The sequence below is a fragment of the Crinia signifera genome, chromosome 2, assembly GCF_055691185.1.
Source record: "Crinia signifera chromosome 2, ASM5569118v1, whole genome shotgun sequence".
NCBI classification, from domain to species: Eukaryota; Metazoa; Chordata; class Amphibia; order Anura; family Myobatrachidae; genus Crinia; species Crinia signifera.
In genome coordinates, this window is record NC_139218.1 from 77,649,072 (window position 1) to 77,663,977 (window position 14,906).

A 14,906-nucleotide genomic window follows, 5' to 3' on the forward strand; every position below is an offset into this window, starting at 1 on the left:
TTCCTGCAGAAATACGTTTTTCTTGAAGTAATATTGGAAGTGTTGATTCCAAGAAAAACAAATTTTGGCAACAGATGGTATGAAAGGGGCCTCTAGTTTCACAGTGAAGCTGCTACTAGAACAAGGAACTGGTTACTGTTTATTGATTATTGATATACTGATTTATTTTGATATTTGGTTAATCACACTGTTGCCACTACTGTGTCCGTTATTTAGATCTTCCACTTCAAATATAACACAACAAATCTGGCAAAGATAAAAGTATAATTCTTTACTCCTTGTATTTTCTCCTTCTAAATATAGGATTTCGGAGTCTGGAAGATATTTTTGCTGTTCTGTCAGCATTTCAGAAATGTTCACTCCACATCTCCTCTCCTGATTGCACGTTAACATCGGTGAGACCCTGGCTGGTGGGAGAGATGCAAAGTGAACCACTGAACCTCATGCCTGACATCATGTTATCTACTAGACCTGGATGCCTTGGGGGAACTCTCTTCCTTTGGAATCCAAAGACCCCATGTGATGGAACGCTTACCATCTTTTATAGGTATTTATCATCTTAATATTAGAACATCGACTTGGTTTAGTCTTGATCAGTTACTTAATTGATTTTACATTTCAGATATTAAATATTTACTAAACATACTTTGCAATGTGTAGTATGGATTTTTTATATATGGTTAAATTAACATTTTAATAATACTTTAGTCTTTAAATAAATTATTTAAATGACAACAACTGTTAAAAAGCTTTTTGAACTATTATTCTAAACATAGGTTTGTATGTTTTATTCAGATTCTCTGCTTCAGAAAAGCTGAGTGCATAAATGGGTTTCTTTGTATACATCATACTGGTTCAAGGTTAACATACTATATTTATCATTGAATAAAATCTGATTCTGGACTTCTTAGTGCAGTCATTGTTTTCATTATAATTCTTGGAACTAGAAAGAAAAACATAAGGGTTCTTAAGCTGCCCTTATATGCAGCAAGTTATATGGCCATTCTGTTTGAGTTGGACTGAATGGGTCCAGTACACACCCAGGATAAAGCAAACGTGTTCAATAACTGCTTCTAAATATAATCAGAAAAGACTAAAATGTTGGTGTTCCGATGACCGCAACTTGCTGTTCATACTTACTGAGCCTGCCATCCCCTGCCACAGTTTTACTGTTAGGGCATGCAAAACCTGTGGAAGGGCATGCTGGGTTGTGCAGTTCCACAGAAGCTGGGATGCCACACATTGCCTACCCCTTTTCTAGATAGTGTTGTGCATTTAGACTGTATAAACCTAGTGCTCATTCTATCACCTGCCATTTTTTAAAACCCATGCAGCTCCTTTTCCCTGCCTGGGATGTCGCTGTCTGTTGTGTGCTTCTAGCACAGTGTGGTCTGTATATCAGCACTGATATGCAAACCAGACCTGTGCTAGAAACACCACAGCAGACAGTGCACCCCAGGCAGGGAACAGGAACTGCATGGGTTTTCATATATGGCGGTTGCTAGAATGAACACTATAAACCAGCATGAGACAGCCTACTAGGAACACTATGGCCAGTAACCTAATACCAGTGATCGCGGGTAATAGGCTTGCCGGGGGCTATCTAATTAGCACCAATAAGATAGCACATGCTGAGGTTTATCAGGGATTTTTGTTTCATCTGCATCAGATAGGCAAAGTAAAATCTCCAAAAGCAGCCCCATTTTCCAGCAAGATCTCTGTTTTGGGGAGATCTTGTACTTTTTATCGAGTGATCCTAATTGAATAACCCAAAACATCAGTAAAATATTGTGAAAAATATAAATCACACCCTATGTTTTATTGGGGCTAATAGGATACCACCCTGTGGGGCAGATGTATGACTGGGCGTTATGGGGGAGAAGGGGTATCAGCGCACGTTATGTGCACTGATACCGCTTCTCCCCCATGTATGAAGGAGCCGAGATGCGGTAAAGTTATGCGCCCCTGTCCATATCGGCGCTGCTATCTAAATGATAGCAGGCCGAATGTATGAACGGTCAGCATCGCTGACCGTTCCGCCCGCTGCTGGTTTTGGCTTCGCCAGCATCAGGCTGGCGAAGCCCTATCTAAACAGCAGGGACAGCGCTGTCCCTGCTGTTAGGTCTGGGCTGCGCTGGGGATCTCGTGTGAGTAGCGAGATCCCGCGCATGCCCAGTGCAGCCGGCCGGGGGACAGGAGACAGCGCATCAGTGTAAACTGATGCGCTATCTCCAGGAGGGGACATCGCCGGAGGGGGGAGTTAGCGCTCCCCCGCTTCGGCAGACAAGATGTTAATACATCTTGTCGATGTCCCTTCCTGTTCCACCTCGTTAATGAGGCAAAGCAGGAAGTATTATAGCGGCGCGATAAGCGCTGCTATAATACATCTGCCCCACTGTTCCTTAGTCCTTCTAGTACTAGAGCTTATATTTGTTTTCACCTTCGCTTACATAAGACTTTCCCAAACTCCATCATACAGTGCAGGTTTTAAGGACATCCATGTTGAGCACAGGTGACTTAATTAGTACCTCAACCAATTTAATTTAACCATCTGGTTTCAACCAGGGAAACTGGATTAAATATTAATAAGGTCATGTTCTTGCATGTTGATATGTGCTTTAGCAATCCAGAAAGGAATGAATAAAACACAAACATTGTACATGTGCATGTTATTACTTCCCACATAAGAAGATTAAAGCCTCCACATAATTTTGTGAAAGTAGCTAAAGGGAGAATAATAATAAAAGTTGGTTTATTTAAATTGATTTGCATTTCTGTTCCCCAGTATTGCCCATGTATAAAAAATATATTTTTTTGTAAAATCTACAACATAAAATTAGCTTTGATGAAGTGGAGTTTATTTCTGTGTAACCAAAATGTGAAAAACTTCACTTTGGTTGCAAATTTAGCATGTGGAAGTGATAGAGACAGGGCTCCACATCTACTAGGTACAGTGGCACATAATGGGTGCACTGTACACAGGAAACCTGCGTCCAGGGGGGTCCCCACCGCACTTGTATTTTTATAATACACACCCCTCCGGAGTCCCACCATGCCAGCAGCAGCACTGCCGAAATCCCATGGAAAATGGTTGCAGTGCCTTTTTTTTTCCCAGAGAACTGCACATGCGCATTAGATTCTGTCCTCTAGTACTCACACACTATAGAGGCGGCCAAGACAGAGGAGGCTGCAGCTTTTGTGCCTCCTCTTTCTTTACCTGTATAGGTAAAATATTTCCTCAAATGTAAAAGTAGTCCGTGATTAGAGATAGTATATAGAGATGTAGCTAGGCTCATTTTGGCTGTTGCTAATTGTGCCCACTACTGGTTTGCTGCAGGTAGCGTACATGTACGTGGGCACATGCACAGATATTCGTTAATAGTCATTGCATGGCGCAGTGAGTGGCTGCCATGATGCATGAGCACTTGCGTATGCATCGCAGAAATGATGAACAATGCTACGTCTGTACAGCCAAAAGAATGAAAAGATGTAAGAGTAGTACTTGCAGCGCCATTAATCAATACTGGTTGGTTAATTGGCTTTAAACAAAATTAACCCAAGAAAGTCTATGTGTGCATGTACATGTGGTAGGGAATATAGATTTGGGCAGGGACTGATGTGAATGTTAAAATATTCTCTGTAAAGCGCTGCAGAGTATGTGTGCACTATATAAGAAACTGTTAATAATAAAGATGCCACCTGCAGTATTAGCATATGCACTCAGATCCATGCATCGCCGATCCACACTACGCTCACATTTCAAGCAAACAAACTGCTGAGACAAATATTTTTGGTATGTATTTATCTTATAGCCAGGTATTTCCGTTTTCAATCTTTCACTTGTAAGAGTACTAGCCTGCAGCTAGTTTTTTTAATTGTTATGGATAAAAAAAGAAAGAAAGTGTAGAAAACGCTGTTTTGCAGATAAGAAGTGCTTCCGACACTGTCTTTTTTTTTTTTTTTTCTGTTTATTTTTATTTTGAATACAAAACTTGCATTAGTCCAAATAGGTTTTTGTTTTGTTCATACCACAGAGAGTAGCGCTTCAGAGGACTGTGCTGATAAAGAGAAATGCGTCTTTGTAGTTTGCATGGCAAGTCTGACGGTGCTACCTGCCGAGTGGAGGAAAGATTGTATACTCTGCAGGGTTGCCACTGCATCTGATTGTACATTCAATTAAAATGTAATTCAGAGTAACTTCTAATTGATAGATTTGAATTGAAATGTAATCGAGCAGGATTTAAAATGGGAAAACTAAATTAAGTAATAGGCGGTATAAATCTCTCATCTCTATAATGTCTTGTGGTAGTTTAGGTTATTTCACCATATGGCTGAATAATGTATTTATTTATTTACAGTTTCTTATATAGCGCAGCAGATTCCGTTGCACTTTACAAATTTTGGCAACACTGAAAGAACAAACTGGGTAAAGCAAACAGACATGGAGGTTGGAGGGCCCTGCTGCAAGCTTACAATCTATAGGGAAATAGGAGGGAAACACAAGGATAGGCACAAGCATAGCAGTCCCACCAAGTTGCAAGTCCAGAGAGGAAGCTAGATAATACATGAGTGCTTCTGAGGGTTAGGTGGGTGATACCTAAATGTGATAGGCTTGCCTGAAGAGGTGAGTTTTCAGGGAACGCTTGAAAGTTTGGAGGCTAGTGGAGAGTCTTATTGTGCATGGAAGGACATTCCATAGGATGGGTGCAGCTCTATGAAAGTCCTGTAACAGTGAGTGGAGCTAGTGATCCGTACAGAAGAGAGACACAGATCTTGTGCAGAGGGTAGAGAGCGAGTTGGGAGATATTTTGTGATAAGTGAAGAGATATAGGTTGATGTGGTTTGGTTTATAGCTTTATATGTGAATAATGCAAAGTATGGAAAGCGGAGGTATGTAATGAAATCCCAGGCAAAAACTTTATAGTGAGATCAAACGTGGATTCAGGATTGGAGTGTAAAAGGGACAGTAATCGTAAATCAATAGTTTTTTTTTTAATTTTAAAAAGGAAGTGTCTGATTCTACTTCATGGCCTGGACCTGTAGCTGCCTAATGGCTGGGGAGACAGGTTCTCCTACCCCTGCACCAAATAATACATTTATAGACAGGACAATGATATTATTTTTTAACCAGGTTTCATACTTTGTAACCATAATTGGTACTCTTTACCTAGAAGGGCGCCCGTCGTGGTGATCGCGGGTACATTTATGTCTGGCCGCGACGCGATGCCCGCGATTTCCCATTGAAACCCATGTTAAACATGGAAATCGCGTCGGTCGCGTCGCGGCCGTCCATAAATGTACCCGCGATGCCCGCGACGCGATGCACCCGATTTCCCATAGGAATCAATGTTAAATGGCCCGACCGACGCGATTTTACTGTTAAATGCCTCAATGGACCCGATTTGGCCATAGGAATCAATGTTAAATGGGCTACAGAGCCCAAATAGGCACAATTAACCCTTAAATGTCCCCCCAAATTTTTAACGCCACCCCACGATCCACGCCAACCCGAAGCGTGGCGAGCGCAGCGAGCCCGCGAGGGGCGGCGGTACGCGTCCTCCGACCTTTTCATGCCCTACTATCCACTAGGGCGTGGAGTGAGAATAGAATAGTGTGGCGAGCGCAGCGAGCCACCGAGCCCGAAGCGTGGCGAGCGCAGCGAGCCCCGCGAGGGGACGCGGATACCTTCACAGTTATACGCGTCCCCTCGCGGGCTTCACAGGTGTCCGTGGCGACGCGGACACCTGTGAAGCCCGCGAGGGGACGCGTTTACCTGTGAAGGTATCCGCGTCCCCTCGCGAGGCTCGCTGCGCTCGCCACGCTTCGGGCTCGGTGGCTCGCTGCGCTTGCCACACTCTTCTATTCTCAACTCCACGCCGACGTGGATAGTAGGGCATGAAAAGGTCGGAGGACGCGTACCGCCGACCCTCGCGGGCTCGCTGCGCTCGCCACGCTTCGGGTTGGCGTGGATCGTGGGGTGGCGTTAAAAATTTGGGGGGACATTTAAGGGTTAATTGTGCCTATTTGGGCTCTGTAGCCCATTTAACATTGATTCCTATGGCCAAATCGCGGGCATTGAGGCATTTTACATGAAAATCGCGCTCAATCAGCCTTTTTAACATTGTTCCCTATGGGAAAATCGCGGTCATCGCGGGTAGCAGATTTTTATGTACCCGCGATTTACCCGCGATGCCCGCGATTTTTACCCCCGACGCCCGCGATTCCAATCGCTGGCGCCCTTCTAGGTAAAGAGTACCCCATAATTTCTTTTTTTATTCTTGAAATGAATATATCTACCTAATTTGCGGAAAATACTAGACCAGTCAAACGTTGTGATATTACTTTTGTAGATGTATGAGAATGCTGTATGGAAATTGTAGCCTGTCTAATATGCACATCTTTTTTCTCTCTTATAGAAATAATGGATCTGTTCTTCAGTGTCTGTACAGTCTGAAAACAGTTCTCCCTCCCACCTGTGTGGTAAATGTGATGCGACCAGGGGGCAGCAATAGTCTGACTACAGACTTGGCACAGTCTCTAGAAGACGAGCTTCTCGCCCTCAGAAACTTGGGGTCTGCTGCAGCAAGTGAAGTTGAAAATAATTTGACCCTGAGGTGTAAGACGGGGAACAAACCCACAAGTCCAATGGAAACTTCTTGTGACACACAGGAACATGTACAAAAGTACAGGGAGAGCCTGGAAATGGAGCAGATGCAGATCAATCTCGGTGCGCATTTAACTACTAGCGCTGAGCTGTATAGGCACAATGTGCTGAATATAGCACAGGTGCAAATGAGCTCTGACACATTGGCATGTAGAATGGCTCTATTATGACCATGCTTAATGTAAATATCTTGTATCTGTATCTTGTGTCTTGTATAAACTGTTTACACACTCTTCACATTAGACCAATAAAATTAACTTTTTAATTTGTATGTATTTTCGGTTATGGTATACTAGGTCTACAGTCATATGGTCGACCACTAATGGTCGACAGTCGAAAGGTCAACAGGGTCCAAAGATCGACAGTTAAATGGTCGACGGTGAAAAGGTTGACAGGGCCAAAAGGTGGACATGAGTTTTTCATGTTTTTGGGGTGTCTATGTTGACATAGGTCAACATGGACACTATCTAAGTCAGGCATGTCCAAAGTCCGGCCCGGGGGCCAATTGCAGCCCGTGCTGTAATTCCAAGCGGCCTCCAGCCAGAAGCGTGTGGAGCATCAGATGCGGGACACACAGCACTAAAGGTGGGGTCCCGGCGAGCGTGCCTTTACCTTGCTGTCTGCAGCAGTGAGATGTGTTTGGCATCTTTCGGGTGAGTATGCATCCAACCCCTGCAGCTGCAATTGTATATCACCCTCCTCCACAATCACAGTGACAGCAGTGTGTGGGTGCAGCAAGGGGGAAGCTTGCTCCCTAAACATGCAGAGTGGAGGAGGGCAGCAGCGGGAGCCCAAGCATCTCCTGTCCTTGCAGTTCCTGCTTTGCCTCTCCGTCCTCTGGCTCACACAAGGGGCTGGGAAACATACAGAGAAGGGAGGGGGCAGGTAGGGGGGACATACAGTCAATGGGGGTAGAGTGGGGGACATACAGTGAAGGAGGGTCAGGCTGGGGGACATACAGTGAATGGAGGCAGTGATGGACATTCAGAGAAGGGGGGCAGGCTGTGGGACATAGTGAATGAGAGTCATACAGTGAATGGAAGTCATACAGTGTATGGGGGCATACACTGAAGGAGGGTCAGGCTTTGGGACATACAGTGAATGAAGGGTCAGGCTTTGGGACATACAGTGAATGGAGGCAGGACATTAAGAGAAGGGGTGATAGACTGGGGACAGAGTGAATGGGTGCAGAGTGGGGAACATACAGTGAAAAGTGGACATACAGTGAAGGAGGAGCATGCTGGGGGAAATACAGAGAAAGATGGTCAGGCAGGGGAATATACAGTGAAGGGGGCAGAGTGGGGGACATACAGTGAATGGGGGCAGGCTGGAGGAAATACAGAAAAGGGGGGGGGCAGTCTAGGGAATATACAGTGAAGGGGCAGGCTGGGGGACATAAAGTGAATGGGGGAAGAGTGGGGGACCATTCTGATGTGATTAATGATTCAAAGAATGTCAGACTGAATGGTCGGCCCCCCACATGTTCACCTCACCAAAACTGTCCCTCGACGCAAAATGTTTGGACACCCCTGGTCTAAGTGTACCGCATACCCTCGCATGGCTCACTGTCACCCTAGAGTCAATCTATCATGATTCCGTATACCGTATTTTCTCTGCATTGTATATAATTAGTGTATTTCTTAGCATTATCTTAATAAAATCCAATGGAAAATATCAAATGAAGTTTCCTGACCAGACATTTAATTTTACAGAGGATTACAGTTATAAACTTGGTGATATTTTATTACCTGCTATAGGTTACAGGGCATTTGTCTTCTGTTAATTTATCATATTGGACATATAAAGAGTTGAACACAGGTCTGCTGAGTAGACTTCCCTAAATATGTAGAAGTTCAGGCTGAATTGGAATAAACTAGGGTGTTACAGGGCGTTTGTATGCAGGCAAAGCTCATAGATGGTGTTTTCAGCCATATCATTTGCCTGAGGTAAAGTGCCTCTACAAGCGATGTGAAATCATGCAAGCTGTAGGGGTAGAAAGGCCACAGAGATGTGCAGGAATTTGCATTCCAGCAACTATATGCATTTATTTGCTTGCTCGCCATCCATGACCACTTTCTCTGAATTAGCTCCAAAGTGCAATATGTGTATTTACATATTGGTAGCATAGCTTAAGCATCTCAATGGCGCTCCACCATATTGTTCCAGAGGTCATGTTACCTGGTGACCATACATCTTATCCTGTTCTGAGCAGTCATCATTACAGACACTGGTGCAGATGTATTAAGCCTGACGAAGTGATAAACTGGTAATAAGGTGGAAGGTTTATTACACACCAGCCAATTAGCCCCTAGCTGTCAATCCGTTTTCTCCCCGTACTAGGTGAGTACGGGGAGGAGAAAACAGAGTGATTTGAAGGAACCTGTAAGAGGGGTACCAGGCACGGCAGTGGACGCCAAACGCTGCTAACCCCAACAAGACATGGAGCCACGCAGGACAGAGAGCGTAGCATAGGGAGTAGTGTCATATACACGGCTCCCGGTGCAAGCGTTCAGACTGTGAGGCGAACCTGCTGACCCACCAATGAAAGAGGTACCTGAAGACAAATAGACAACTTGAACTTTAAAGACTATCACCATCAATTGTCAATTAACGGGACACCTTTATTGACATTAGACTATTCACTACAACAAAGTGACATTACACTAGGCTGGGCTGATCCACCACCCCAGACCATTTAGAGACCTAATTGAGACACAGTTTTTTTTCTGTTTCCTTAATTTGCATTTAAGTTTATTTTACAGCGCTTGTTTTGATTTTGGTTTAGGACCAATTATCTGTATTTTACCTGATTTTTTCAGGGAGTGTAAATAAATAGCACCATTATTGACAACTATACAGCGAATATCATTTATATAGCTGCACAATAATTATCACTAATTATCACTATATACCCATAAAAGGCAGAGCGCAGCACTAAGAAACCTAAATTACAATCTGACAATCAGTCTGTAGATGTACAGTATGATTTCTACAGAAATATTCAGTCTTGCAATTTAATAACAAAACCAAGCAGCTGCTGGAAATACCCTGTGCCGCGGGGTCATTTGAGCAATTGAATACCCCTGTTAGATTGAAGCGATGAAGCATAAAGTGTAATATGTACCCAGCTTAATGCAGAGGAAGACATGCTCTGGTTTCTCTTCAGAACGCACAAATCTTTCGCCTTTTAATGCAGAGGAAGACACCTTCTTGTACTTACTGTACAATGTCTTTCTTAAATGAAACACTATTACAAGGGATGGTGAAAGTACTTGCAAGATACTTGGGCAAAAATGTATCTGCCTTATCCAGTTATATAAACCCAGCCATGGTTTATGTTTCATAAATGTATAGGCGATGTCAATATTTGTACCAGCCAGAGAATGGCCAGTTGTAGATATGTTTTGGATACAGTGTGTACACGTCAGGTCTTTGGATGTTTGTTTTTAGGTTGCAATATATGAAGGAAAAAAAAAAGGGTCTAGTACTCTGATAAAAAAAATTCTAATTGTATTAATTTTTTTATTTTTGTATGTGTGCATTTGGGCTTGTGGGACAGTGGGGAGGACAGACGAAACCCGTGTTTGCAGTGTAATGAAAATGTCACACAATACAACTTTATGGAATGCAAGTCAACATAAATGTAAATGATTTAGGGCAGCGGTTCTCAAACTGTGGGTCCTGACCCCAAAGTGGGGTCCCAACCTCAGCATGGGGTCGTGACTCCATGTTGCTGACCATCAGGCTGATGACTTTTTAATATCTCAGTGATTCAAGGAGTCTGAAAAATCAGTTGAATTGTCTGTGATTTGTCATATCATTTTGTGCCTCCACAATGCTGCCATTCACGTGCTGCTGACTACACATGTGATGTGATGATCTTCTGCAGTAACTTGCTGGGGTCCTGTAAATATTTTTAATGTATGATGGGGTCCCAGAGCAAAATAGTTTGAGGACCCCTGATTTAGGGTGTTTGGGTATGGATTTGGACAAGCCCCATAAGTTACATGGCCCCATGAATGTCTCAACAGCACTGGATTTCCATACTTCATCCACTAGAACCTCTACAATTTGCTCAATTCAGTATATTTTACAAGGAGATTTTGAAGCGCTGAATGTGCGGAAAACCTTAAATGAGGAGTCTTTGTAAATAGTTTTTCAGATTACATCTCCTGCAGCATTTACAGGCTGAAAGCAGCCCAGGGCCCTGCTAATAGGGAAGTACTGTGCCCTACAGAATTCCGAGTCAGGTGGTTCATTGCTAGTGTCAGGGTGTAGAGGATTAAAAGAAATATAAATTGGAAAACACCTTTTATTTTTATATAACATCTTTCCACATTTCATACTTATGTAAATAATTGATTCTACAGTGTTGCATATTACACCTCTACACTGTGAAATTAAAATGGGTTAAAATTCTATTAAATGCATTAATAAAGAGTAGCAGGAACAGTCTCCCATGGCCTCCTTTGAACATTACTTTCATTTAAAAATTGTAAGTCGCAGCTGGGAAACCAAGCACACACGTTCTGGGAAAAATGTTTATTAAATATTTTGCTAAAAGCAATTATATAACCATGTCTCTAATGTCTGGATATTGAAGCAGCTTCTAGAGGACAAAAAAACTAACTAGATTGATTTTGCATTGCATGCAGAGTTTATCTTATGTATTCTACTGTGTACAAGTGATAGATGAATACTTCTGATATCCCCAGGGCTGAATTCTGTAAGTAAATAATGTTAAAACAGCATAAACTCAATAGACGGGGATAGATTAAAATCTAAACAGATGTAGTTCCTGGTATATATTTTCTTATCTTTGAGCGGCCTTAATCTTTCAGATGCCATACTGTAGCTGTCTTCAATCTGTTGCAAATACGCACTAACCTGTTATGTTAACTTAGGGAAATGTGGAATAAGTGTCTGTGTATCTGATATTTCAGTGTTCTCTTAATACTTATATACCAGTATATGTTGTGTCTAACATAAAATATGTAAAATCTGTATTATAATATGCCATTGGGGGCATTCTGTATGTCCGTGAAAATGACTCTACGGCTAATCATGTAATAAATGTTCTGTTGCACATCGCAACCAATCATGTTTGCTTTAATGTTCTACACTGTAATGCAATGCAATCCTTTTTCAAACACATGCGTGGGGAATAATGGTTGTTCAGTGTACCTATTGATGAGTAGTCAGTTCACAGTCAACAACAGCTGACGATATAACTAAAGGTGCCCATACACGTTAAGGAGCCCATAGACGGTCCGTTCCCGGACCGTCCGTTTTGTACTATGCGATGCGCGCTCCCGCGCATCGGATAGTACGGTACAAAAAGTATGTGCTGCACATACTTTTTGTACTAGCTAAACATCGTATCGGATCGCATTGCATGCACTAGGCATGCACTAGGCATGCGATCCGATACGATGCATGCTAATTAAGACCCAAACGGATCCGTTTAACGGACCGTGTATGGGTACCTTTACAATTATTGTATCCAATATTGGATACAATATCGCATCTCATCGCATCTCGGTTTTGCGATAAGATAAGATAAGATGAGATGAGATCTAGTACAAAAAGTATGTGCTGCACATTTTTTGTACTAGATCTCATCTCATCTTATCGCAAAACCGAGATGCGATGAGATGCGATATTGTATCCAATATTGGATACAATAATTGTAACGTGTATGGGCACCTTAACGCAGAAACAGATGAAGCACCTCTCATTCTTGCAGGTCCTGGTTATTCTTTCGCCAACCACCAGGACCCACCATCAGACGGAAGGTGGCATGAGACTCTCACACACCCCTTCCATCTGAGCCCGCCGCTCACTTTGTGTATGCTACAACAGCATACTCTATTGTCCAAATCCAGCCAACACAGTAAGTGTGAGTGAGTATAACCAGGTGTATATAATACTGTGGAAGATTTAATGATATGGAGGGAAGGGGCGGGCTCCTGATATGCATATACAGGCCTTGATATAATGCCATGTATTAGGTCTAAAGTGATGTCTGATGCTATGTCAGGGAATGTTTGATGCCATGTTATGCTGTGTACACATGGTGAGATGTTCCCTTCGATTTTGACTATATAGTTCAAATCTAATGTATTTTGCCACATTCAGTGCAGATTAGATATTGATGCATGCTCCCATGCAGTGTAAATCAAATAGAAAAGTAGACTTGCCAGTCGAAAAGTACAGTATATAGTACAGATCGAATATGTTCACAAAAGCAGTAGAGAAATTGAATAGGCCAAATCGAATCAAAAACCAGATCTTAACGTGTATACACAGCATATGGGATACATGATGCCTTCCACGTCTCATCACACCGATCCCCCTCTGCCCCTGGCTGAATGGCTCTCCAGGCCTGGCAAGCTCTATACAGGCCTGCTTCTGATTATATAAAACTATAACGGACATTAGTAAACCTAAGAGATTAGCATTATATTCAGTAAATGTTACAAGGTGCCATTTAATAAAATATAAACTGCTACAAACCTCACCCGGCTTTATTTCAGTGCATTACCCCTTTAAACATAAAGGTTAGGTTCTGCAGAACATTTTGATCATCGTAACGTCATATATCTATATTTACCCAATCCTTCATACATACTGTGTAACAGACGCTTCAGGGCAATATGTATAACGGAAGCTTTGTATCGGGTCTAATTCAGTGCAAATCCTTCATTATGACTCATTTCTATAATGACTCTCACTTTCAACACGCTTGATGTGTTTTACTGACACACCAGATACTAGAGCTTTATCATTTATGCAGTTATCATGATACTGTACATCAGGAGATGCACTGATGGGAAAATCATCCTGAAAAATATACTGCAATTAGAATGAATATGTATTTGTACTTGTCATTCAGAATCTACAGATTGCTGTCATTCTTGCCCATTGCACTTAGAATTTCAATGGGGAAAAATTGACTGCTGATGCGTCACTTTATCCCGTTTCTAAAAGATACTCAAACATGATTATCTATAGGAAAGAGATCAGCAGTGACGTAACGCAGATAGTTCTGGCATGTCTTGCTTTAAATGTTAGTACTGTTGCAAAGGAAAACCTAAAATACAGTATCTCTTTGGGCTATAATAACGGATTCAGTACTGAATCCCGGCGGTCGGGATCCCGGCGTTCAGAATCCCGACAGCCGAAATGCCGACAAGGGGGGGACGTGGATCGCCCCCCCTTGCGGGCCCGGTGCCTCGCTATGCTCGGCACGCTAATTTATTCTCCCTCCAGGGGTGTCGTGGACACCCACGGAGGGAGAATGTGTCGGGATTTCGGCGGTCGGGATTCTGAACGCCGGGATCCCGACCGCCGGGATTTTAACTGCATCCCATAATAACAATAGGATAGAAATACAACATTTAACTCTTTGAGTGCCAACGTTGCTGTAAGAGATCCTCAAAATATCCGATATAAATGCCCGCATCACTCACAGCGACTGTTCTTTTAGTATAAATAAAGGCAAATACAGTCAAGTCGCTGTGAGTGGTGCAGGCATTTTTAGAGGACAATTTTAGGATCTCTCACAGCAACGTTGGCACTGAGGGGGTTAAAAGAAATACAAATAAAAGAAATATGTAGAATGTATTCAGTGATTTTGTTCGTGTCTAGGAAATGGCTGAGCACATACAACAATGACATACTGCAGGTGTGTAGATACTGTATGTGATTTCTTTTAACATGTCGTGTTTAAATCTCATTAACGATATCAATCAGAATGTACTTTTTTCATACCACAGATAAATCCACAGTAAGCTATTCTCAAATCATGCCAAATAGTTCCACTTGGTTTTCCACATGCCACACAGTACTAATTTTAAAAAATGCATCTTAGTTGCATAACTTTTATGGGGTGCCGGACGGCTCCCCGACAGTCGGGATTCCGACAGTCATTACTCCGATGTCAGAATCCCGACTGCTCCCTCGTGGGGGTCCATGACCCCCATAGAGGGAGAATAAAATAGGTGGTGAGCGCAGCGTGGCGAGCGCAGCGAGCCCGCAAGGGGCTTCATTGCGCTCCCCCCGCTGTGCAGTCGGAATTCCGACATCTGAGTAATGACTGTTGGAATCCCGACTGTTGGTCAATTATACCACACCCCTTTTATGGGACAGACAGCTTTATATGGAACTGTCCTGCTGCTCCATCCACGGGTGAGAGGGGAGGGAAGGCCCAGGGCCGCCGAGAGGGAGGGGGGGAGGGTAC

The 14,906-nt window shown here is 42.9% G+C and overlaps 1 protein-coding gene across 4 annotated transcripts in view; it reads left to right on the forward strand.

Moving 5' to 3' along the window:
• The window catches only part of FANCB (FA complementation group B), a 60,943-nt gene extending 54,004 nt beyond the window's left edge, over positions 1 to 6,939 (forward strand). For all 4 annotated transcript variants that reach the window (XM_083172457.1, XM_083172456.1, XM_083172455.1 and 1 more), the window contains 2 exons: positions 304 to 547; positions 6,417 to 6,939. In XM_083172457.1, the coding sequence (XP_083028583.1) occupies positions 304 to 547; positions 6,417 to 6,834 (662 nt within the window). In that variant the 3' untranslated portion in view covers positions 6,835 to 6,939. The remainder of the gene's footprint in view (positions 1 to 303; positions 548 to 6,416) is intronic.
• Positions 6,940 to 14,906: the final 7,967 nt, after the last annotated feature.